At 38.5% G+C, this 27,873-nt stretch overlaps 1 protein-coding gene and 1 pseudogene across 1 annotated transcript in view; one reads left to right on the plus strand and one right to left on the minus strand.

Moving 5' to 3' along the window:
* Nucleotides 1–713: 713 nt before the first annotated feature.
* LOC137256080 (uncharacterized) overlaps nt 714–27,873 on the minus strand; it is a 49,888-nt gene continuing 22,728 nt past the window's right edge. Inside the window, exons 15-23 of the mRNA XM_067793778.1 lie at nt 23,516–23,584; nt 22,716–22,894; nt 22,324–22,513; nt 22,120–22,239; nt 20,510–20,664; nt 5,005–5,118; nt 4,701–4,815; nt 3,242–3,335; nt 714–2,961 (exon numbers count right to left, since the gene is read on the minus strand). Coding sequence (XP_067649879.1) covers nt 2,832–2,961; nt 3,242–3,335; nt 4,701–4,815; nt 5,005–5,118; nt 20,510–20,664; nt 22,120–22,239; nt 22,324–22,513; nt 22,716–22,894; nt 23,516–23,584 — 1,166 coding nt within the window. The 3' untranslated portion in view covers nt 714–2,831. The remainder of the gene's footprint in view (nt 2,962–3,241; nt 3,336–4,700; nt 4,816–5,004; nt 5,119–20,509; nt 20,665–22,119; nt 22,240–22,323; nt 22,514–22,715; nt 22,895–23,515; nt 23,585–27,873) is intronic.
* Nucleotides 8,325–8,872, plus strand: LOC137256386 (uncharacterized; annotated as a pseudogene).

Consider the following 27,873-nt stretch of genomic DNA (forward strand, 5'->3'; position numbering starts at 1 on the left):
TGTCATAGCTGAATGTGAAATATATCTGATGTAATAGACGTCCGGTGTGCGCGAAACGAGATTTTGTAAACACAACCCATTAGAGTGTTCATATATATATATATATACATACATATATTCCAAGAAGATTCGTGATTTTGTAAACACAACCCATTAGAGTGTTCATATATATATATATATATATATATATATATATATATATATATATATATATATATATATATATATATATATATATATATATATATTCCAAGAAGATTCAAAGATATCACAGCACGCGCGCGCATCTGATGATATTGATATCATCCATTATCATCGAAGACAAAGGAAAGGTGCTGGCATCGTAACTATTTTATACATATTTGACTGATATTTGATACCTGGGGGACTGAATTTTAAAATGGTATCTTTTATAAAAAATAAAAGACGTCCGGTGTGCGCGAAACGTGATTTTGTAAACACAACCCATTAGAGTGTTCATATATATATATATATATATATATATATATATATATATATATATATATATATATATATTCCAAGAAGATTCGTGATTTTGTAAACACAACCCATTAGAGTGTTCATATATATATATATATATATATATATATATATATATATATATATATATATATATATATATATATATATATATATACACACACACACACACATATATTCCAAGAAGATTCAAAGATATCACAGCACGAATTCGAAGAGAAGGTTAATGCGGCGAATCATGCATGTCCCTCTGGCATCCGAGAAGTTAAAACCTCTTCTAATGGCTGTAGTCCATTGGGATAAGCGAGAAAGCTTATCACATTTGCCTGCTACCCTAATTCCTTGCACAGCGAGTGAGTACGGCTTTACGCCACTCTTAGCAACATCTCAGTATTATCACCACGGAGGACACCCATAATGTGCTTCACACATTGTTCCCTTATGGGGAGTCGAACCTGGGTCTTTGGCGTGACGAGCTATAACATATCAACCAGTCGGTTTCCCCACTTGCCCAGCTTTAACATAGCCGGACAATAGTAACTCCGCCCATTGTGTTGAATTCAGAAAGTGTGAGTTAATATGGTAAGACCATCGGCTATTTCACGGTGTCATTTGAATTGTTCAATACCTTAACGTCAGCATTTTACTGAGCTCATTTGTAACATTGGTAGTATTAACTCGTTAGTGGAATAGTATGAACGGCGTTGGTGCTTGGCTCTATAAACACTATGAAGTGCTTCAGATAACGTTTTATTTTTGTTTCACCCACATCTAACCCACATCTGTGGTGTAGTGGCACTCGGAGAGCAGGTCACGGATTCGATCCCTGGCCGCATCACACCAAACGACATTAGAAAATGGTACTTGTTGTTCCCTGCCTGGCGCTCGACATTAATGTGTAAACAAGGACCAGTCGCCACCTAGTCAGTATAATGTGTCTAAGTAGAGTATTTGTGCTCAGCTGATATCTCAAAGAGTTAGTACTATAAACCAGCTTAAGTTGGGCTGTACAGGCAGGCACACGCGCGCGCACGCACACACACACACACGTCGTCATATGAGCGAACTATTCTGAAGTATGGCGTAAACCCCATGACACCTCACCTCACATGTTAACCTCATCGTATTTATAGAACATGGATCTTATTAACCACCTGGAAATTTGAGGCATATCGACGACTGTTTTATGGCCAGAAAGAGTCACACCATATCCGTCATATGGATAGTATTAAGCGTATCGGCCACGTGGATAGTACGAAACACTTCGTTTGGGTGATGTGTGTCATAACTGTGTGACTTTACGTCAGTTGGATATCCACATCAATGTTGATGTTTCTCGCTGAGTTGATCATCTCCGTTATTCATTCATAACATGCTATTTTCGACAAAAGCTATGGAATATCGACTACACATAAATATACAGCCCACAGAGCGTGAATTGTTGATCATTGAATATTTTATTCAGCTAAATCAAACAATAATAAGACTGAAACACATTAAGTACAATTGAATGATGAATTAGAATAATTTAGGAATAGTTTAGGAACAAACGTGTTCTTGTTTCTGCTAAGCTGGGGTAGTATTGCACCAGTGATCAGATCTCACATCGTCAAAATGAATAGTGTGGGTGAACTAGAACTGACGTGTCTTTGGCGGAAACAAATCGATTATCAGGCAAGTAACATAACCTTCTTACGATGATTCCTTTGATATGGATATATTTTTTCATGTACATAAATTTAGGTGTAGAGACGCCAATGCCTCTTAATGCTAAATGATAGCTTAGTTTAGTCGTGATCAGTTTGGGCAATACAGCACCGGCCTAGTTTTTACCAGTGAGGGTCCTACAATACAACAAAGGCTTAGTCGTGACCAGTGATGTCCCCACAATACAACACTGGCTTACAATGGACCGATGAGGTCACTACAATACAACACTGGCTTAGTCTGGACCATTGAGGCCCCTGGCTTAGTCTTAACAGTAACGTCAAGAGGTCCCCACAATACAACACTGGCTTAGTCCTGATCGGTTCGGTCCAAAAAATACAACACTGGGCTAGTTTATACCACCGAGCACCCCACAATACAACACTGACTTCATCGTGACCAGTGAGGACTTTGCGTCCTAGGGATTCGTCATTTCTACGTGAAGGAAAAAGACTGATGTAAAAAACATAATTGAATTATTAATTTTTTCATGCATTCTTGTAAAAAAAGACAGTTGAAGATACTCATTTTGACTATCAAGAACTAGAACGTGCGTGTGTGTGTACGTGTGTGAATATGTGTGTCGATGAGTTTCAAGTGTACAAACGCCTGTGCCTGCCCTCTCATATCTCGATGTAATAAGGCTCATCAGGTTGCAGTCTGAAGGAGGACTCCAGGCTGCCAACGATGATACTGAAGGCTGGGCGTTTGCTCGGAGACTCAGACCAACACTCCTCCATCAGTCGATAGTGACTGAAAAAATACCCAAACATCAACGAATGTTACAGATGCCCTTCACTGTTAGTTATTCAATATCTGTGGTTGACACCATAGCAGTTTGTGAACATGCAACCCATAGCTTCTGTGATATTGTGTGAAGCACGTGCTTTACATATGCATCCCACTGAGCTGGGCTGTGATTGTCTGTGTGGAACAATGTTTTCTTTTACAAATGTCCTTGGATTCAGATGGTGCTTAATTCATGTCCATGAGTATATGTAAAGAATTCCTTTACAAAAGTGAGTTTACATACATGTCTTCGGCATACTCCGGTCTTGACAGTCTATGCCCGCCCTTGACTCTCGTTGGGACGTCACGAAGTGTGATGTCAGAGTAGGGTGTCTCACCTTTGAAAGATAGAAACCGGGATACCAAATACATAATATTTTGAATTCCTGTTGGTAAAAACATCCAATGATATTTACTCTCGGATTTATAGACCAATATGCATGGCTGATATTAGAGTCGATCTTGGTATTGATACATAGATCCAGTTGTCGTGACATTCAAATCTTGAACAGTCAATAAAGCAAGACATTTCCTGTGACAACATATGTATTCCATTAATGTATTTTTGGTATGTCTCATTCTACCGTTGTCAAGCATGACAAACAATACAGGTAAGTCGGCATCAATACAACTGTTATTTTCGAGCCGTTATAATGTCAATGTTTAGATATCGTGAATGTTGTTTAAGGCTGTGAGACTCTAAACATGTTTACATTGAACAGTCCCCATGTTTTTTTTTCAGTTTGGGTATAAACAGATTTCTAAACATGTTTTCATCTAAGCTTATCTTGCATCTTTACATTCTAACTACATGTTTTCAGTGTAAAAACAGAGCAGTTAAACATGAATCATCGATAACATATTTACTACATTTACATTTCATTACGGTAATGAATGGATATATGACACTCGGTCTTTGGCGATTTTATTAAAACCAACAAGTGCATCCCCTCGAAAGGCCTGTGTACATGCCTCCCACACACATCGGAAATGTGGACAGAAGCTTCTGATACTCGTGGGACTTTTAAAATACGATACATTCAATGACGATATTGTCCTGTTTTCGATCACGTCGCCGTGATTTGGTGATGCACCTTTACAGGTTATATGGTAAGGGGGTTGGGTAGTAAGCCGGGAGTTAGTTTATCGATTTTCGGATCTGCGGTGGGCGCCTGTGGGCACATTAAGGTATACAGAATATTCATCTTGGATATCAAAACGGAGCGTTTGCGTGACCTAATTATGCTCAAATAATCACCCGAAATCAATCACCATTATTAATCGAGAGACCGAGTCAGTGAGTTTACTTTTGCTCCGCTTTTAGCAATATTCCAGACTGGGGACACAAAAATGGACGTTACACATTGTACCCATATGGGCATAATTAATCGAAGTAACGATAAAATGAGAAACGTAACGATAAAAGTTGAACAAACTCACTGACATGGCGACAATTGTTTCTCCGAAACTGCAGCATCAGGCTTTCGCATGAAACTCCCTGTTACTAACAAAATATTACACCAAATATACCATGGGATCTTTTCAAATACAACCTTTACTTAGGTTACCCTTAACTCTCATTCTTTAACATTGCACAAAGGTTGCCTTAGTGACTTACGATCATCTTAGTGCTTTTTGAAAGGAGGCCCAGATCATGCAGGCATGACCGAGTCCTTCAAGTCGCAACCAGGTGCGGAACCTACCCATACTGAAGATCTCCCAGATAGTCATGCCATAGGACCACACGTCACTCTTCTCGCTAGCATCCTTAAAGGACCTGAGGCACTCGGGGGCCGTCCATTTAATGAGGATGCGGTCCTGAGTCAGAAGCAAACATCATCATAGTAATTAGATTAGGGTTATGACAGAGGGCTGTTGAAATAATAGTATTAACGTCATAGTATGAAATTTGTATATTTCAGATAAGTTATGAAAAGAAAGTATTTCTTTTATATTAATGAATCGCTGGTACTGAGTTGATCAGATCGACACAGGCTGCACTCTTACTTCTTTGGCACCACCAGCAGATTCATCAGCCTTAATCGGGCCACACCCAGACACCTTGATCGTCAGGAGGCTGGTCAGCAAACAGTTCCTTGCAGCCAGTTTGTGGTGAACGATCTGAAAAAGCCACGATGTCTAAATTTAGGAAATTACCAGTTCGTAAGTATTCGACTCAAGTTAGGAACATGGGAACTATTTCGTCATTCACTGACTGTACTTATAAACCTTTGTCATACAACGGTAAAACCATTCTACGCATATACAACCGTTAATTACATTTGAATAAAAATATTGGATACCAAAGATCGACGGATATTTTTCATATACCCGTTTCACAGCTTTAATATTATGAAAATTATGTAAATTTAAAAACACAATTGTATCAAACTATCAAGTTAAAATCAGACACGTATATAGTTACAATTTACATACCGATCTCTCTCACGCAGATGATGAATCGATGCATACTTTCTCACGTAAACATATCTTTCATACTAAAGGCTTGATAATATGACTTGTCCAAACAATCAAACACTTCATCATACGAAGCAGTTAAGTGCTCCATTCCCATCGGTTTTAAGCAGAGTGGTGACGTCATCATTTCTTGGTTCACAACCCAAATAGGTGTGAGCAATTTTGTTTGAGCTAATGAGCTTTATTTCATACAGGGTGCGCACGGGCCTGGAAAAGACCTTAAATTTGACAGTTGCCTTGCAAAGTCTTTAAATTTAGCATTGACTTAAAAGGACCTTGAATATTAAAAGATTGCCTTGAAAAGGCCTTAAATTTGACCTTAAAAATATTTAAAAAATAGATCTATTACAATATGTTATCGAAACGTAAAAGATCGGAAGATAAACAAGAAAACCATAGTCTACTTCCTGCTTGTTACGCGACCCTACATCAGCATAAGTGAAGTCGGATCACAGTTTACATGTATGCATTGACTAATCACAGTTTGCTTCGTCACAGTTCGGGAAACCACGAGCATTCACGGAAATACATTATTCAAAATGCTCACGCACAACCGCCAATCATCGATGGTGACCTTCTTATCAACCAATCAGATGTAGGTAATTGCATAAAAATGGACGTTCACGTGGCATATTCATGATCAAGCAAGCTCAAGGGTAAATGTGGATTCCTGGCATCTAAAACTGTCTGTTCATGAAAATACTGTCAGTGTTTTCAAATTAGAAGATTCATGCAGAGTTACACAGCTTTTAAGTTACACTTTTTAAATAAATTTTGATAAATTGCATTCACTGATAGGATAGTGTTGAGAAACATTAGCATTTGTGTGCCACGAAACCGTCATTTACGAAACCGTTATTTACATACCAAAGTATTGGCATTACCTGACAAGAACATGGACCATTCCATTTTTTGACTTCATGACCTGTATTGGATCAAACTATTGCTGAATATAGGTAAGATGGGCAGCTTATGTACAAATTAAGAAAATATCTTGTAGTTAAATAATACTTCAATTAAATAAAACGTGAGCTGTTTTAAGTGGAACAATATGTATCCACAAAATGATTCCAGCAGAAAATTTTGATCTCTCTATTCAAGAATATACATATTGGGAATGCTTATAAATCTACTGCTCTATAACGGCCGTTCTAAAACTTGTCGCGTGTCCAGTTGGCATTGTCAGGCACTGCCATGTACAGGGGTCATAGGTTAATGCTATATATGGCAGCAAGGGTGCTTCGCGCATTAGGCCTAGTGACGACCACTGTTTTTAATGTCAACTTGAAGAAGAAATATTCTTGGGTAGATACATTCAAAGGGGATCGCCACAAGGCATTATGCAATGTCTGCTACAAGACAATCGATCTGAGGAAGATGGGCAAGTCAGCTTAAAAATCACACGCACGAAGTAATTCGCATCTGGTAAACGAAAGAGCACGTTGCTCAAGCGTACGGTCATCCATGTCTTTGTTCTTGCAAGTGCCAACAACGAGCAACGATGATAAATCGAGCGGTGAAATTAATTCTCCCAGTGAATTACTGACTCTCACTATTCCAGCCCCACCAAAATCGGAAAGTACAACTTCTGCAAAATCGGCAACAAACACGATCTAAACATTTGTAGCAGACAATGCCGTTCTGAAGGCAGAAATTTTATGGACGCTAAAAACGGTCACCGATCATAACTCTTATCGGTCGAATGGAAATACTGACAAAGTGTTCCAACACATGTTCCCTGACAGTGACATTGCGAAACGTTTTACATGTGGTCCCAAGAAGACTGCATATTTTTGCGTGTTTGGTGTTTCACAGCATTTCCAAGATTTATTGTTTGGGAATATTCGAGGACCAAACACTATTCTATTTCATGAAGGTTTGAATAAGAAATCTCAGGATAAACAAATGGATATTCATATCAGATACTTTAACAACAACATAGTTGTTACAAGATACTTTGGATCCACATTTTTAGGTAAGTATTAAATTCATAATATACCTGACAACATTAATGAGGGATCATGATTTTCAATATCACAATCTAGTCGATTAACACTTAAGTTTGTTTCCCATCGTTGGTAGGAAAATATTCCCGTATGCAACAGAGTTTTGGACATACTTGACAACATCAACAAGTATGTGAAAGCAGTCAAGGAAAAGAAAGTGTCAGCGCCCACATGCAAGTCATATGAAACTGTGTTTGAACTGACGACTGATATACTTCTGAAAGCAAAACTGTACTTCTTCAAGTATGTTTCAAATCATTTGCAACCATATACAGTGTGATAAACCTATGGTGTTTTTCTTGGCTCAGGATATAAACACATTAGTAACAAACATGATGAGGTGTTTCATAAAGGAAGAGGAACTGTCAAAGGCTCAGTCATGTGAGGAGCTAAAACAGCTCATTTCAGACAAACAAAATTTCATTAGCTACAGGAAGGTAGAGATTGGATTCCAAGCAGAAAAAGAGTTGAAAACTGCTGTACAGAGTGGAGTGAGTGACAAACAAGCAATGGAGTTCAGAATGAACTGCACAGATTTTCTATCTTCAACAGTTGGAAAGATTCTGACCAAGTGTCCTCTGTCGTACTCATTGGTACGATATTTATCCTGCTTCAGCCCAACAGATATGGAAGCAAATGCAAAGAATTGCAGGGTAAGATTCAAGACAGTAATGCCACAGCTGGTGAACAGTGGCAGATTGAATGATGAGAACTGTGATGCACTTCTTAACCAGTATGGGACATTTTTGGACTGTCATCATACCCCTTTTTGGGAGAAGCAAATTCTAAGAATTCAATCATAAAGATGAGTCTTCTAGAGTGGCTGAATTCCATTTGTCTTTGATGGAAGGGGCTGAATATGGTCAACTGAGAGATATTGTAAAGATGCTGTTGGTCCTTAGTCATGGACAGGCTGCAGTTGAGAGGGGATTTTCCGTCAATAAGGAACTTGAAGTGGAAAATCTAAAACAAAAGTCATTGATTGCCCAGAGGATAACTTGTGACCATGTTAACAGTGTGGATGGAATACTGAATGTTCCTATAGATAATCCATTGCTTGTCACGGCATCCATGTCCAGACAAAAATATTAGAAGTATATAGAAGACCAGAGAAAAGAAAAGAAAACACAACAAGAGCAACAGAAAAGAAAGCACGTACTTGACGAACTGAATGATCTGAAAGCAAGGAAGAAGAGACTTGTTGATGTGTTGATGATGCTCAAAGCATGAAGAAAACAGCAGATGAATTTGCAGAAAAGGCAGAACAATCTGGTCAGGTGACTTGACTTTCTAAGTCAAATGCTATGAGGCGGGCAGCAAAGGACAAAGAAGAACAACTTGGTGATGTAGAAAAAAGAATGCATTCTATTTTGGAAGAGTTAAGGGATTAGAAACTAGAAAGTGTGTGAAAAGACTAATTGTTTATGTACAGATTACAAGACAATGACAAGACATTGCTCAATTTTGTGACACAGATTTAATCATCACAAACAATATTTGAGACTAGCGTGCGTGTTTTAATGTTTGTTGTGTTCAAACATGTCAAATTCAATACAAATCTGTTATCCAGTACATGGTTATTAGTAACTGATCCTCAGTGTCCTTTAGATTTGGCTGAAGTGGCCTTAAAAAAGCCCTAAAAAGGCCTTAAATGTGATTGTCATATGGCTGTACATACCCTGTCATATTGTGAAGGTGTCCCACACATCACTATCGCTATACGGCTTTACAGTGAAAATTATGATTGCTGTTTTAGTGAGTGAGTGAGTGTGTTAATATTTTACGTCACATCGGCAATATCTCAGCCATATCGTGACGAGAACATTTAAATTAAATATATACATGTGGAAAAATCTGTCAACGAAGGACAGTAAAACAACTAGAATATCACAATTTTAATTAAAACTAGTATGGAAAGTTAAAACTAATAGCACTATTTAGACAATACAATATAAAAACAGACTATAGATCGCCAACAACTGAAGGTAGATCACCACACTAGGGACCATGGGGACTTACAGTACCTTTGCTACCTACATGGACCCTAGTTGGATTTACATCATCCCCTCAGCTGCTGGCGATTGTACGAAAGGTTAGCCAAAATTAAAAGAACATGAATACTACGATTAAAAACCTGGTAGACTTAAATTTACTGTGAATGTTTGTGGACTTACGTACCCTCTCAGGAGGACAATAATTTTACAATACTTCAACCCCCTTTGAGGGTACAGCCACCAACAATTCAAGTTACTAATTCAAACTACCAATCATTAAAATACATCTATTTACAGAAACATATTATTCAAAATTCAACCAAAAAATCAATTTCTTTTAAAAACCTATAATAAAATGAGAATTAACGTTGGTAAAAAGATCCTTCATTGTTTTAACTGTAAAATACTTATCCCTTGTGATGGAGAATTCAACACAGTCAAGCAGAATGTGCTTGACCGTGACTCTCTCATCACAAGGGATGCAAAATTGAGGATCCTCACCTTGCAACAGGTATGCATGAGTATATCTAGTGTGGCCAATACGACATCGTCGTAGTATGACCTCTTCAAATCTGGACTGACAGCCCCAGTGGGTATAACCAATGTAAGGTTTTATCTCATGTAATTTATTTATACCCACTTGGGTGTCCCACTTCTTTTGCATCAGATCACGGATATAAGATCTAATGGTGGCTTTGTAATCACTGTAGGGAATAAGAAGCGGTGTCACAGATTTGTTGAGTGCTGCCTTGGCAGCAAGATCGGCCATTGTGTTACCAGAAATGCCTATGTGGCTTGGTAACCAACAGAAGACGATGTCGTATTGGCCAGTAGCAAGATTATTATACATTTCAATAATATCAATTAAAAGTGGATGTTTACACGACAAATTTTTAATCGCCTGAAGACATGAAAGATAATCTGAATAGATTATATATTGTTTGCGTTTAGGGTGTCTTTGAATATATTTAAGAGCTGTTAATATGGCGTTAGCTTCAGCTGTAAAAATAGAACTATTATCTGGTAATCTAGAAGATATTGTTCTGGATCCAATGACAGTGGCACAAGCAACTGCGCCACCGTCCTTGGACCCATCTGTAAATAAGGATATATAATTGTTATATTTATGTTTTAATTGATTGTATTCTTGTTTATACTGTAATTCATTCGTTTCTGATTTTTTAAAAGTCGTTAATGTTAGGTCAACTTGTGGCCTAACCAACTGCCAAGGAGGAGAAGAAAGAAGACGGAAAGGAGCTATGTTTTCCAGCTCAATGCTGGCAGCAGAAATAAGTGGTTTTATTCTTAAACCAAGAGGCGGAACAAGAGAAGAGTTCTTATTGTATAAATCCTCATACAGGGGATTGAAAACACAGTTATATGCAGGGTTTGACTCATTTGAATATAGTTTTGTTACATACTGTAAAGCTAATTTTATACGTCGCTGCTCACGAGATGGTTCGTCAGCCTCGACATACAGGCTGTCAACAGGTGAAGTTCTAAAGGAGCTAAGACAAAGTCTTAGACCTTGATGATGGACTGAATCTAATAGTTTTAAGTTGCTTTTGCAGGCTCCACCATAGACAATGGAGCCATAATCGAGTTTCGAACGCACGAGAGATGGATATAGATGGAGAAGGGTAGCTTGATCCCCTCCCCATTTAGAATTTGAAACCACTTTCAATAAGTCAAGTGCTTTCAGGCATTTAGTTTTAAGTGATTTAATATGCGGTAAAAACGTTAAATGGGAGTCAAAAATGAGACCCAAGAACGTAGCTTCCTTCACAACTTTAATTGGTGTGCCATCTAGAGACAGATCAGGGTCTTTATGTGGTTTGTATTCACGACAAAAATGTATGCAGTTAGTTTTCGATTTCGAAAATTTAAAGCCGTTTTCAAGACACCATTTATTTATCTTGTTTAAACACAACTGCAGTTGTCGTTCAATGGTATGCATATTTTTCCCACGACAAGAAATATTAAAATCATCCACAAATAACGATCCATCAATTGAATCGTTTAAAACTTTTGATAAACTGTTGATCTTGATGCTAAAAGGTGTGACAGACAAAATACTGCCTTGTGGAACACCCTGATCCTGATTGTAATGATCAGACAGGGTAGAACCCACACGGACCTGAAATTGTCTGTTATTTAAACAGTTGGCAATAAATTTAGGCAAACGACCTCGCAACCCGAAGTCATGTAAATCTCTTAAACTGCCATATTTCCAAGTAGTGTCATATGCCTTCTCAAGATAAAAAAAGATAGACACAGCGTGTTGGTTGTTTATTAGTGCGTTTTTAACAAATGACTCCAGTCGCACGAGGTGATCAACAGTACTTCTGTTTTTACGGAAACCACATTGTATATCTGTTATGAGATTATTTGTTTCCAAGTACCAAACAAGTCGATTATTTATCATGCGTTCCATGGTCTTGCAAACACAGCTAGTTAATGAAATCGGACGATAATTGGATGGATCCGTATGATCACGTCCAGGTTTAGGTATTGGTACTACTATGGCGTCACGCCATGAGGGAGGAAAGTCACCCGATGTCCAAATATGATAAAAAATATTCAGGAGAGTTTCTAGGCAGGATTCTGGTAAATGTTTCAGGAGTTGATAATGTATGTTATCAGCTCCTGTAGCAGTGTCATGAGCTTGATCAAGAGCAGTATGGAGTTCATGAATAGAAAAAGTTTCATTATAATCTTCCCCATTATCAGAATTGAAATTAATAGTTTTCTTTAAATTTTCTTGTTGTTTTTGATATTGCTGGAATTTTGATACATAATTTGAAGAGGAAGAATGTTTAGCAAGGGTTTCACCTAGTTTATTAGCAATATCCGATTTATCAGTAAGCAATTGATCTCCCTGTTTAAGATGATGGACACTAGATGTAGTACCTTTACCTTTGATTTTCTGGACCATGTTCCATACCTTGGACATAGGTGTCCGAGAATTTATTTTGGATACATAATTTTGCTGAGATTGACGTTTGTTCTGTTTAAAAGTACGCCGTGCCTTAGCATTTAAAATCTTAAATTTATTTAAAATATGCACCATAGGATGGCGAAGGAAATAATGTTCTGCTTTTTTCCTTGCCTTCCTAACTTGTTTGCACTCATCGTTGAACCATGGTTTTCTTATGTGTGGAACTACAGAGGACTTTGGTATACACTCATCAGCTATGGAATCAGTTCATCAGAAAAGCATTTAATAGCGTCGGGAACGTCAATAAAACTTTCCGGTGTAAGTTTCTCCGTACACAGTGTTTCATATAAAGCCCAGTTAGCCTTTATAAATTCGTCTTGATGATGGAGGAACATCGGATGGAGTTACAGCTTTTAATACAGTAGGAAAATTGTCACTTCCACATAGGTCATCGTGGACTGACCATTCGAATTCATTTAATAGTTCAGAATTTGTCAATGACAAGTCGAAAGCAGAATAGGTCCCTGTGCCAGGATGTAAATATGTGCTTGAACCATCATTATAAATACATAAATCATTGTCAGAACAAAAGTCCTCCAACATTTTCCCTTTAGTGTTTATATTTACACTACCCCAGAGTGGGTTGTGCCCATTTAAATCTCCCATTATAATACATGGTTTCGGGAGTTGGTCATAGAGAGCTTGCAGATCATTTTTGGCAAACGTCGAAGACGGCGAAATATAGAGCGAGCATAGCGTAAACGCTACATGTAATGTAAGTCTCACAGCAACAGCTTGCATATTAGGATTTAGTGAAACAGGGCTTTGAATAACGTTTTGTCTGACTAGAATTGATGACCCACCAGTGGCTCTATCACCCGGAGGTGAAAAAGTATGATATGCATTAAAATGACGAAGGTCAAATGTATCTGTTTGTTTTAAATATGTCTCTTGGAGACATATCGCTGAAGGTGTAAAATCTTGGACTAATAGCTGTAATTCATGTAAATTAGTCGTCAGTCCTCTGCAGTTCCACTGTACAATATTATTGGAATAAACTATCTTTTAGGGGGATTTATTGGGGATCTACCCCGCACTCTTTTGGAGGGCGACAAGCTATGTGCCCTAGAATGGACGTTTTCAGAAACGTCCATGTCTTCAAGAGACCCATATCTGTTAAACAACTGAATTCTATTTTGTGACCCTTTAGGAGCTCTGCCACTTTGTTGTTTTGAAGCATCAGGCTTAGGCTTCGGTTTACCTTTCACAGTTTGTTGATTATCAGCTGTCGATTGAGATTTTGAGTGTGACTGAGATGATGATGATTTGTGATCAGAAGACGACTTTGATGTACTAGGAAGTGATTCCTCAGTCTGAGATGACATAGCAGGGTATAAAAGCTGTGGAGATCCAAGTCAAGGTAGTTTGGCATCCTGTGGATGATTTTGTTATTTTTGAGGTAGACTCCGATGATGTTTTTGCTACTGTAGCGTAACTTTCTGGAAGATCAGACGTTTTAACCAGGTTTTTTTTGCCTCAGAAAAGGAGATATTTTGAGTAAACTTTATTCTGTTTATCTCCATTTGTTCTTTCCAAATAGGACACTGTTTCGAAGAAGATGAATGGTTGCCTGAACAGTTGGTGCATTTTTTGAAATCACTGTCACAATCTTCTGTTGTGTGTGTTTTCTCACCACAGTGAGCACACACAACAGACAATGTGCAAGTATTCACGCCATGTCCATATTTCTGGCATTTAAAACACCTGAGCGGGTTGGGGATGTAGGTATCAACTTCTATGTTACAATAGCCTGCCTTCACTGATTTAGGAGCATTTGGACATGAAAAAGTAAACAGATAGATATTAGTTTGAAATGTTTCATTGTTTTTTCGGGTTGAAAAGCGCTTCACATATAGCACACGTTGATCTTTCATTTCACATGCTATATCAAGTTCGGTCACGATCTCTGATGATACTTTACTAGTGTTCAAGGTCTTGTGAGCAGAGACCGTGACCGGAATGCCCACAAAAGATTCAATACTCATCAGATTAGATGCTTGCTGTTTCTTGCTGCACTCAACTAGTAGCGCACCCGACCGTAAGCGCCGAATGTTCTTAACATCCCCAGCAATACCTTGAATGCCTTTAGATACTGTAAAAGGGTTCAGCTTTAATGGGGTCTTGTCCGGAGTCTCAATAACAAGGAAACGTGGCCAATACTCAATCGATAGAGACGGTCTGTGGTCAGTATCAACAGGATCAATTTCAAGTGGACCCTTTGTTTTTTTGTGGGGTACTTCATAAGCCATGGTTTGTGTCATATTGTTCATCATCCGAGCTCCCCACCCACCACGGAGTATCACAAGGACAATGCTAAAGCAAGCGGGCCTCCAGCTTGCAGCACCAAGGATACCCGGATGATATACTCCAGTAGAAGAATTATAAATAATTAAACTACCAGACTGGCCCATGAGCCATCGCCTTCTGGCATAAGACTCTAGGCAAAGTTCATATTAGAATTCACAATCAAAACTTACAGATCACCAGTAGTGCTAAAGCCGAAATTCAAAACAATTTCAAATCAAATTTGTGCCAAAGACACATACACAGTCCATGCACAGGGCTTGGCATGACCAGCCGATTGGTTGAATCGGGCCCATTCAACCACCCGTCTAGGTGAAGTAAGGGCCGAAGTGCCCTCAACCACCAGGATCCCGTCCTGCACCGACACGGGACGCAACCCACGGCAAACAGGTTGCCCAATTTAGTCGCCTCTTACGACAAGCAATGGGGTGCTGTGAACACATTCTGTCCCGGGTCCACACGGGAGAAGAGCACTTAGCGTTACCCAGCACCCACCACGAGGAGGTGGCTCTTCATGGGTGCCTTGCTGTTTTAGCTGCAGTATTGGCTTTGTGCTATACTCACGCGATCCGGAAAACTGGAAATGACGATGTCCTAATGACCACTGAATCATTGTGAAGTTCTAAACTTACTTTGAAATGATTGAAGCCAAGAAAATGAATGTGCTAAGATGAAGAATACTAACAGGAAAATGATCTGTGAATACCACAAAAGTTACATAAAGCAAAAGTTATCTAAAATGATAAAATAAACATAACTAACCATGTAGCAAATCATTGACATAAACTTTTATGTCACGTATCGACGTGTCCATTTTCCTGAATACTTTATGCATGGCAGTGAGAATGTTGCCCTGATCTTGGTCTATTCTAGTACCTTGGTAGGCATACAATCTTTGAATAATTATTGATCCTTGTGTTACGGTTAAGAATTCGCCGTGACAAACGATGTAAGAAATCCCCCGTGAACCAGCAAAACAGAACAAAGACAAGTCATAAACGTTCAAATTGTATTATTAATAATCCAAGAGAGCAAGGCATACAAAGTCACAAGTCAATTTAACAATACTGATTTCAAGTACAATACAAGAGACAAAATCTGTCAATGAGTCACAAAATATGATGTAGCAAACTCACCAAAGTCTTAGTGAGAAATAGAGAGAAACAATCATGTAGAATGTAAACACAGCGAGCGTTCTGACAGCAGTTAATGTTGATTCAGGCGTTGACGGATTTGTTGGCGATGATGAATATACTCCAGAATGTGTCCGTGTCGCAACACGGCAACCAGCTTTTTTATCACCCCGGGATGTAATGCGGGGGGATATTGTCGACCCCCTCGTCTGTCCGTCCGTCCGTCCGTAATCATTTTGTTTCCGGAGCATAACTCAACTACCGTTCTATATTTTTCTGCAAAACTTGGTAGATATATCAATCAGAACCTAAAGTGGTGCTTTTCGCTATATACAGATTTTTGTGATTTATTATTTTCTTGGTTTCCATGGAAACGTTTCGGACTTAGTCTCAAAAGTGAGAGGTGTGTTTCGTTTCCGGAGCAGAACTCTAAAACCGTTCAATATTTTTCTGCAAAACTTAGTAGATATATCAGTCAGAAGCTGAAGTTGTGCCTTTTGCTATGTACAGGTTTTTGTGATTTATTATTTTCTCGGTTTCCATGGAAACGTTTCATACTTAGTCTCAAAGGAGAGAGGTGTGTTTCGTTTCCGGAGCAGAACTCAAAAACTTCTTAAAGGACCACTAAACTCAATTTTTTGGTACTGTTTTTATCACTGCATATGAAAGACTTTTGGTTAGTCATAAACGAATCACCATTTTCTTTAAAAAAATACTTGTGGTTAATTAATACCAAGCGCTTAAAAGTTGCTAAAAAGCCGTCTGCCCCTCTCTCGCCCGCAAGAGAAACAGCAGACAGGTTACGTAACTCTGTCGCCAGAGCCCTACAGTGACGTCATAGAAGGACCGTTTTCCAGTTAAATGTATAGAAAATGTGTAGGAAGCTCGTCATTTTCCTGATTTCTCGACGTCACCAAAGACATGCCGAATTGTTGTGTTGGCGTCAATTGTTCCTTGGGGTCGGATGATGGCGTCACTATGCACAGATTTCCACCGGACCCCATAGTTTGTGCTTAAACAGGTTGTTTGTGTGTGCGGAGTGAGCTTTGTGGAAGCCTGTGGTGTATACTAAATCGGATGGTTCGCCCCCTACCACGCTTCCAGGATAGAAAATGGAGTTTCATCGAGTTTATAAAATCAAAACTGCTTACTACACATTGCTGACCAAAAGGATTTTGCATGGAAATAACGCTTTCTTCCTCGGAAACGAGGTTGTGGTCGAAGTGACAATATTATCGTATTATATTGACCCCTTATATTGACCGATTCCAAGAGTGAAATTGTTATGTAATAAGCAGTGTCATGTAAAATCCTAATGTCCATCAAGAAAATACATATTTTACTACCAGTAGAAAGCAATTTTGATTTTGTAAGTCGGTGAAAACAAACTTAAATAGCATTCAACCTCTGACAGGGCGCCGCCATTTTTGAAAATCGAAAGTCAGAAATTAGAAAATTTTGAAAGTCACGGGCTAAAGTCCGTTAGAATTATTGAGATTATGATTTGTTCTCATCAAGTTAGAAAATCAAAACTACTTTTTTCCTAGTAGTTAAGTATGCATCGGAATCATAGCCAAAAGGATTTTGCCTGACACAACTTTTAACATAAGGACTTCTTTCAAGGAAACAAGGTGGGGGTCGAAGTGACATTTATATTGCAAGCAATGTTATACTGACCTCCACCTCACTTCCAAGAGTGAAATTGTTATGTTATAAGCAATATCATGTAAACTCCTAATGTCCATCAAGAAAATACATATTTTACTACCAGTAGAAAGTAATTGTCATTTTGTAAGTCGGTGAAAACAAACTAGCATTCATCCCAAGATCGGGCGCCGCCATTTTTGAAAATCGTGAAGTCAAATCCATTTGAATTAATGAGATTATGTATGGTTTGTTCTCATCAAGTTAGAAAATCAAAACTACATAAATATGTATTTGAATCATTACCAGAAGGAGTTTGCATGACACAACCTGTGACATAACCTAAGCGAGGTCGGGGTCGAAGTGAAATTATTGCGCGATAAATTTCTTCACTTGCTAAATTTACTTGGTTTGTAACGTTCACTCACCATGTTGTAGACACTTGTCAATAAACGTCTTTATACTTGGTCTCATAATCCTAATTACTTTATAATCATACTTGTATGCATTTTCAAACTTAACAAAAAGAAGCGATTTGCGAATGTATAACCGGAATGTAATATGTAGACATTTCATAGTTTTCTTATATGAATCATAATTCGCACGCATGCCCTAGTGTATGTCGTCTACATCATTACACTCAACGACGAAAAGAATGGTTCTGTTGAAAGCTACGACAACTTATTAAAAACAAAAATGCAAATGTTAAAATTAAAGTTATAGGAACGATGTCAGGCTCTTACCTTCTTCGAGGAATGTATCCATCAATATCCACAAAAATAAGTGATGTATAATTCATCTGCAGATTTCCCAGATTTCCCTTTTAACAGTCTAATATACGAAAACGTGATGTATCGTTTCAGGTTTTTCACATTGCTGTATAGTTTCATTGGTTACCCAAGATAGCACACCTGGCAACTAATTGCATAATATGCGTCATTCTTTTTAAAAAGTTATTTAGTTAGCCAATAATGAGCAATCAATCAATGTATTGGTGGTTAATCCTTTGGAAGAAGAGCGTTGTTTTACATAGACACAGACACGACAGATTGTATTCAGTATAGATTAGTAAATGTACATACATAAACACTACCTTTTGACAAATCCCCCATTTTAATCCCCATAAAACTAATTAAACAATCAGCGTGTTATCAGCGTGTTATCCAGACAAAAGAAATGCCAAACGAGGGCCTTTGTCGGGTTATCTAAGTGGCGTTACCACTCATTATACCTGTTATAAATTCATTAACTGGGCATCAAGTGAATGATGGCAAATAACGTGTAGGTTTTTGTACCAACAAACACGGATTACAACCTAGCGACACAAAGTGATTTTGACAGAATCGTCTCTGAAAACAAGGGTTGTAACTCGAAAACTAGGCAAAGCAGGAGACAAAACTAAATGATAGTAGATTGTGAGAACATATAGCTTTCATTTTTCTCAACTGCTTTCGCGATTTAGGGTTTGTACAAACCTGTAAACGAAATAGTTCAACCCCTGAAATGTAGATGAATACTGCACAGACCCTCATTTCTATACCCACTATTACGTCACGGAGACGCGCCGCTCTGATTGGTTGAAATTTCGTTTGCGGGTGAGAATTGTGCACGGTTGACAAAAAGGTCGACTTAAGGTAATTAAAGATCGAAATTAGCATTTTTAATGACGGGGTTTCATTTATAACGATGTCAGCACGTGATTTTGCGTCTGTACCCTATTAGATTATATGTGACCTTTAATATCTGTCAGTGTTACTTGTCAGTGAGACCCCAAAGTGGTGCCTTTTGCTATTTACATGTTTTTCTGATTTATTATTTTCTCCGTTTCTATGGAAACGTTTCGGAGATAGTCTCAAAATGGAGGGATGTGCTTCGTTTCCGGAGCAGAACTTAAAAACCATTCAATATTTTTCTGCAACACATGGTAGATACATCAATCGGAACCTAAAGTGGTGCCTTTTGCTATTTACAGTTTTTTGTCATTTATTATTTTATCGGTTTCCATGGAAACGGTCTGACTTACTCTCAAAAGTGAGAGGTGTGTTCCCTTTCCGGAGCAGAACTAAAAAACTTCTTAATATCTGTCAGTAAAACTTGGTGTATATGTGTGGTAGACCCCAAAGTGGTGCCTTTTGCTATTAACAGGTTTTTATGATGTATTATTTTCTCGGTTCCATGAACACGTTGCTGACTTCCTTTCCGGATCACAACTCGAAAACCATTTCATATCTTTCAAAAGATCTTGGCAGATATATGAGACAGATCTTGAAATGGTGACTTTTTCTGATTACAACTATATGGCATTTATATTTTTCATGAATTCCATGCAAGCAATTGTGACTTGGTCTAAAACAGAATAAGTAACTGTCAGATGATTTGTCCTTTGAAATATGTGTGTGTGTGTGTGTGTGGGGGGGGGGGGTATGTCATCTTCTGATGACTCTTGTTATATATATTCAGTCATTTCCCGAAAGTTCGGGCACACATGACCATCGCCAACACCGTAGACATCGCTGGCAGCCTCCCGGAAGTACAAATAGAAAACAAAGGGCAGATAATTCCCTGACAGCCTGCTACCAAAATGCTGACAATCTATTATACGAAATGTGATCCATCATAATTATTATTCAAAACACTAAACGTTGTGACCCAATAATAAATATTACTTAATTAATAATAAAAATATACAGAAAATAGACAGTCATATGAATACCATGTTCAAATCCAACCTGACAGCAGCAGTTTGAAAGTCGGTGTTAACTGGTACAGGGCAATGAACAATGTACTACCTCTTGTAACTTTAATGCTTGAAGGAAAAGGGAACTCTACTGGGAGTTGTCAAGTTGATCAGTAAGTTATATATATTAAAGAGCACTGCAGTACTACTGAATAATATTCAGGTTAGGGTAGAATATATTTGTCCAACAGTTTGCTACATTTCCTACACACACTGACCTTTTTGGATGCCAGGTACTCCATGGCACGCGCGATCTCCAAGGCAAAGTTCTGTATCCTGTCGAGGGTGTCACTGGTGATGTTTAATCTTTGCTTGGTCAGCCACTTGTCCAGCTGACCAGTCTTGCAGTACTCCAGCACCATAACGGGACCCACTGACAGATATCACAGAAAAAAATCAGACGCATGTTATGCAACTAAATCAAACAGATAGATTTATCATAATGGTAGACACAGACATACATAGACCACCTTTCTTCTTCGTGAGTGCGACGTTAACAACGGTACAAAACGCTGTTCGCTTGACCTGCTTGACAACGTTACAAGAATCTGTATGGAAGACGTAGAATGATCTATGAAGGGAGGGTAGCGTGGACAACATAATGTAAGAAAGGAACCTTTGGCAGAGGGATATACACGTGGGCGAATATACAAATATTTCTACGGTTGGGAATTTGAACAAAGGAATACGTACTAGTGAGTGAGTGAGTGAGTTTTAGCTTTACGCCGCTTTTAGCAATATCCCGGTGGGGGACACCGGAAAAAGGGTTTCACACATTGTACCCATGTAGGGAATCGAAACCGGGTCTTCGGCGTGACCAGAGAACGCTTTACCACTAAGCTACCTCACCGCCAATATAGACGTTTGAGTGAGTGGCTAAGTGAGTGGCTACGGTCTGTAAATAATCGAGTCTGGACCAGACAATCCAGTGATCAACAACATGAGCATCGATCTGCACAAATGGGAACCGATGACATGTGTCAACCAAGTCAGAGAGCCTGACCACACGATCCCGTTAGTCGCCTCTTACGACAAGCATAGTCGCCTTTTATGGCAAGCATAGGTTGCTGAAGGTCTGTTCTACCCCGGGACCCTCACGGGTCATAGATGTTTAAACGCATGTATAGGCGAATGAATGAAAGTAACTGTACAGTAAAGGAAACTAAACTATGATGTTTAAACGCATGTATAGGCGAATGAATGAAAGTAACTGTATAGTAAAGGAAACTAAACTATGATCATGAGACTCGTATAGAAACATTAACGGAAGGAAAGGTGGTATAAATGATATACAGACGTAATGCATATACTGACAAAAACGTTAACTGAATGATAGACGAATCGTGGTGAGGAGGACAAAGAAATGGAAACATTGAGCGAAGGATATATATACATACGTTGAGAATAATGGAAAAGGGAGTAATTAAGCTCCATTCATTACAAGCCCTAGCGATGGTCAGCACCCAGTTGCGAAAACAGTGGTTTCAGAAATCGGTTCTGTCCTACTCCGTATAGAGTTAAGGGGCACTGATTTCATCTTACCGGAAAAAACAATAATGATCCAAATTTGTTGTTCCGGTTAGGGTTAGGGCATACTGAACACATATAGTCCTGTGGTCTGCCTAAATTGTTTTAGACCGCAATATTCATTCCACATAACACACAAGCATCCCTATGCTCTCTTAAGGAAATATTGTACAAACACACTGCTGGAATTTCAAAAGTAGACCGGAAGGTTGATAACATGAATCAAATGGTCCACTTGGAATAAAGCAGCAAAGACCACGTTATTTTATTTGGAATAATGATGACGATGATTTCAACTCACACGCCTCGTTCTCCATGACAGCTCCCAGGAAGCCCAACAGGTTCTTGTGTTTGCCCAGCTTTGTGGCAGCAAAGTTGATCTTCGCCAGCATCAGAACGATGTTGTCCTGACTCTCCCGCACTGGGGGAATAAGGATCTTCGTAACCAGCAATACTAACAAAACAAATTAGATAACACAATTTCAAAGGTGTTTTGTACGTTTACCTTTCAGAACCTTAGCCACAACTTGTTTGACCTTAGGAGTTTCCATCCATTTGGCCTGGTAAATGGTAGCAAACTTCCCGGTTGCGATGACCTCTGACAGGGTGATGTCCTCTGGAGAGACGTACCACGGTTCCCCAAGATCCATGCTGCCGTAGATATAGACGTCGTCGTCCTTCGTGTATGTTGTGTTCTGTAGCATAAATGGAGCGTTTTAATAATACATTTTCGTTTAAAGTTAACGTATAGCAATTTCATAATACAGACACCATCTGTTTACGCCGAATCTCGTAACTGATATCGATCTAATAATATTCTGGCAATATTCTGGTAGAAGACATTCAAATCTCCAACTGAAGGTTGTGCAACGGCGTATATCTAATACTAAATCGTACGTCAAATGCCCATCGTCTAAGGTCGTTCAGTGTAACGCCCGTTGTCTGTCCAAACGAGGCCGCAGCATGTGGTTGTTCTCTGTAATTCTTTCGACGCCCGAAGATTCCAGCCAACCGTCCAGATTTGAATAGAACCAGCGCCACAACAACTAGTATTAGAGCTACTAGCAACACCGTTCCTTGACAAAATAAAATCGACCATTAACGTTTAACTGCTTATGTAGCAAATGCGTGATTCATCAAACGTTAACTACCCTAATTATCAAACAATCATTAATGTAGAAATACCTTCAACTTTAACTTCTTTATTCTCATAAACAGATAAACTTGATTTTTGTTGAACAAAGTCATTTCAAAGGAGATAGTATATACCTATCGAAATAATTAAGCAACACCCGTATTTTCTCAGACTGAGTACCTTTAATGAACTCGGACCCATTTCACATAGCTCCTGTAAGCTTAAGGTCTTATAACTATTCCATTCCATTCGTTACAGTACAGGGGTCCTGGTGCATCAAATGTGTAAAAGGTTTCCATACCATATGCGATCGTGAATGGAATGGTTGGGGAGACGCAACCAACATAACCATGACATAATAATGGTTTATTTGAAGATAATGCAGGAAAAAAACCCAGCCACATTTACTATGTTCACTTTCTTGCATTATTCATAAAAATGCTAACTAATATTAACATCCACTGAATAATAGGTCTATGAATTAGGTGTTGCATGATAGTTTACCATGTATTTGTGTATATATGTTTGGAAGTTGTCATGATATGAACAATCAGTCCCCTACCTATAAAAATGCCAACAATGCCAGCAGTGGCTCCAGGTAAAAGTCCATCAGAAATTGGAACCGGAGAATCTGCAGAATCAGTCACATGACATTATAAATCAGGAACTGGTTCACATCTTATTCCACATCTCCCTCAGTCATAACAATAAAGTCTTCCGCACAACAGTGAAATAATCTGTGGTCTTTACATACAGGTTTGGTAAGTATTTGCTAATTAAAAGTACTCAAACGTATGTGCAATGTATATCCAATGCTCTTGTGCCACCCCGGGTGCTTAGAAAGTGAATAAATGACTGATTGATTGTGATCCGACGAGGGCGGTGGGGTAGTCTAGTAGTTAAAGCGTTCGCTCGTCACGCCGTGGACACGGGTTCGATTCCTCACATGGGTACAATGTGTGAAGCCCATTTTCTGGTGTCCCCCGCCGTGATATTGCTGGAATATTGCTAAAAACCTAACCTGCGTTAAACTAACCTCAGTTACTGTGATACGACGATCGTAGTCCGTGAGAATGTAACCGTGTCACTGCCTGAACATTTTTTGTAACTATTTTTGCCTCTGATTGCTTTATTCGTAAACAAGCTAGATCTATGACGGCTATCTGTAGGTACTATGAGCCTACGACTCCTACTCCTTCTCTTCCTACAACTACAACTACAACTACAACTACAACAACAACAACAACTACTACTACTACTACTACTACTACTGAAGTTGATCTTCAGCAACCTATGTTTATAGAGCTTACTATAGGGATCGGGTGATCAGGCGTACTGATTTAGTTGATGAATCACATCATCACATCCCAAATGCGTAGGCTGATGTTGATATTAAACACTGGACTGTCTGGTCCCGACTAGATTATATGTTTTTTATTATCTTGTTCTTATATACTCAAAACCATTAAAAGCGCATTTTGACGTTCATGCTTTCTTTACTCACACAAATGGAAGATATGTTTTAAATAAACATCTGTGGATAACTAAATCGGAAGATGTCCAAAAGACAACAACGTCAGAGACGCAACATCGACATCAGACAAAGGAGGGGTCACTGGCAGTCAATATCGTGTGTGTCCACAGTGCACTGCAAGAGTCTCCGATGGCATTGGAAGACACAGATGTCACAGAAACAGCTGTAGAGTGGTCTGCCAGTGATGGTGAAGGACCTGTGTCAATTCAGCACTTATCCTTGGTCATGGCACCAGCCCCTCCAAAACGACCGTGTTCAAAAACCCAGTTTGGTGCAAGTCTTTCTTCTCGACGTCGATAAATCCGTTGACGTCCATCTGCTTAGGGTACGTTAAACCTGCGTTTGGGCGCAGACATGACGGTGTCTTGTCCCATTTTCCTCTTTGTAGTATTAGCTGCTGTTTTTAAGCCGATTTCGCAAGTGTGAGACTTGGATATTGCGGTCCTGTCGAGCTGTCGTCAAAGGTGATGCAACAGGTCACGGACAAATGCATCACTTCCGGTGGTCCGAAAACGTTGTCTAACCATGGCGAGAACCTGATTCTTTTGGTATTGTGTCAAGCGTGACATTTTCTCAACGTGATTCAGTTTCACAATTTCCTGTGCTTTTAAGGGGCCTGAGTGCAGGTAATGCGCGTGCGCCGTGTGGTTCATGAGTGCGGTTGTGTTTGGGAGAAATGTTCAAAGGTTCAGTTTTAAACATCGAAGTTCATGAAAAAGGAATGTTCTGGGACGCCAACACGAAATGGACAAGAATATCAGCTTTTTATCCCTATCATCTGTAAAAAGTCTTCAGTGGGCGATCTTTTCAATTTATCTTCCCTTCACTAATCCGCTAGGTGCGCTGATCCGGACGGTCCAACCTTAAACTGACAGCGCATGTGAGCCGTACGTGTTACCATCACACTTAAGGACAGTTAACCAGTATAGCTTTCACTTTCACCGGTAACGTTCACGCCGGTGCATGGACAGAATATATTTTCCCTTTTACGATGACGTATCAAGTCTTATGTCCTAAAATATTCATTCCGTGATTCCATGATACACCCGGGATAGGCATGACAGCTTACATTGCAAGTATGAATCGCGAAATGGCAGTTCCAAGCGAGGCGGTGGGATCACCTGATCGTTTTCAGGGCATGTTTTGTTGTTTTGTTGACGTTTGCAATCAGTTATTTAAGTCTGGCACTTGATGTCTCAGTATCACACATTTAAAAGTGCAGTGTATTTTCAGTGTATATGTACTCAAATCATTTTAGTATTACGACCGACATGGCTGCATTCATGAAATTCACAAGGAGTTGATGCGGTGCGCGAAATGTGAAACACTGAAAGTCTTTTCATGTAAATTTCATCGGGTCGTTCATGATGGGATTAAGATTTTGGACAACACAGATATTTAGCAGGTACAGAGGAAAGTGAGACACAATGGTCAAGTCATTATAAAAGAACAGTAGCGGAAGAATTATGTCAATCATCGCTTACAGGTAGCAAAATTTCAAATGCGATAAACATGGGCATAACTAAAAGCTATTTTTTTTTATGTCTGTAACGGTTTGTGATGCATGAAATATTAATTCACTGTATAGCCAAATAATACATAAAGATATTGCAAATTTCTACAATTCTGCATTTTAATTATCACCAATTAAGGGTATAATTAAAATGTTTTTTTTTTCTTAAGTTTTATAAATGAAATAATATTAAAATAATAATTTATTAAATATACTATTTCACACACAGAAGAAGCAAAACTACCATTAGGTTAAGTACATATTCAAGGACACTTTCCAAATTCTTTTTTCATTACACAACTAAACAATACATATATTCATATTGGTAATAAATTTCAGTCTCTAATATAATAAATGGTACTGTTAAGTGTTGTCAGCATCAAATGGTTTACATTTTTCTGCAGTGTCTACATACATCTTGTCTTCACAATGATCAGATTATTTTAATAGTCATGAAAAAGTTCTTTACATTGTATCTGCACTGTACAATGTTGGAATTCCATCTCATGCTTTGTATGCTGGTGCGTGTGTACTTTAATATTACATTACACATGCATGACTTTATTCAGTCATTGTGCATTGTACTGTTATATTAGTAGTAATACATATAAATGCATAAACATATCTTCATATAAGAATTGTGGGGTTAAATTCGATTTAATATCATCTAAAACATATATTTAATACTGAACACATTTTCTGTGTTAATCCCTAACAAACAGGCATAACCTAAAATTTTCTTTAAGAACTGTTGAATGAAAATCAGAAAGTTAGATAGTTAAATTTAGATAGTAAATTGTCTGTCATGGGAAATATTTTGTCAGCTGAATGTTACCAAAACAGGAAACATATGAAATATATTTCTATCATACACCTCCGCTTGGGCTGTCAGAATTATATGTTGTTCGTTAAGAGAAATCTGTGTGAAAGACTATTTATATTAAGAGCTTGAAATTGTGTTAAACTTTGTAAGAAATGAACCAATAAATATCTATATATAACATGACTCACAATACTGACTGGTGGACATATTTTTCAAGGGAAAATATTATATTTCAAGCTATGATGACTGGTGTTTCTGATGCAACCGACTAATTGCTTGGATAATAGGTGTATGGCACTTGTATATGTAAACATAAAAATACACAACACTGTCAGAATTTAAAAACAAAATGGATTCAGATGAGTGAGGAACTGCTGCTCAAAACGTAATATATATGTTTCTAAGCAACTGTTACATTCTATACAGAATTTCTTCAATTATCAGAGATGTGTAATAATCATAAATTCTCGATAAAGAACTTCCAGGGGATGCTCGTTCGCCGGAGGTGTAGCCCCGAATTTTTTACATTGAGTCGGTTGTTGAATAGGAACTATTTGTAAGTTTTTTTTTGTGACAATAGTTAGAGAATTACCGCTGGGAACAAAAAAACGGCTGATAACATATAAAAAAGAATTTTCATTACTTCAAAGATGCTACGACACACGAGACTTGCTCTGTCTCGTGTTCTGTAGTAGGAAATGCCATGACAATATACCGACTTTTCATGGCGTTTTCCCTGTCATCTTCTTTCGTGTAAATTCGTGCTGCATTTGGAAATTTAACAACGGATGCCTTTCTAAACTAAAAATCAAAGCAAAACATGCGTCAGTTAATGACTTTTCGTCGCAAACGATCATTTTTCCAGTTAGGGTGAAACACGGCAACGCGTAAGCTGGATTCTATCTTTATATGTAGCAAGTTATCGCAGCGCACTTTGACTCGGGAACCAGACTGGAGGCGAGAAGTTGGACCATCGCTTATACCATTATAGAAGGAGAGTTATCGCCCCTCGCAACAAAAAGATCGCCCACAGAAGTTGTGTTCATAAAT

This window comes from Haliotis asinina, chromosome 11 (genome assembly GCF_037392515.1).
Source record: "Haliotis asinina isolate JCU_RB_2024 chromosome 11, JCU_Hal_asi_v2, whole genome shotgun sequence".
Classification (NCBI taxonomy): domain Eukaryota; kingdom Metazoa; phylum Mollusca; class Gastropoda; order Lepetellida; family Haliotidae; genus Haliotis; species Haliotis asinina.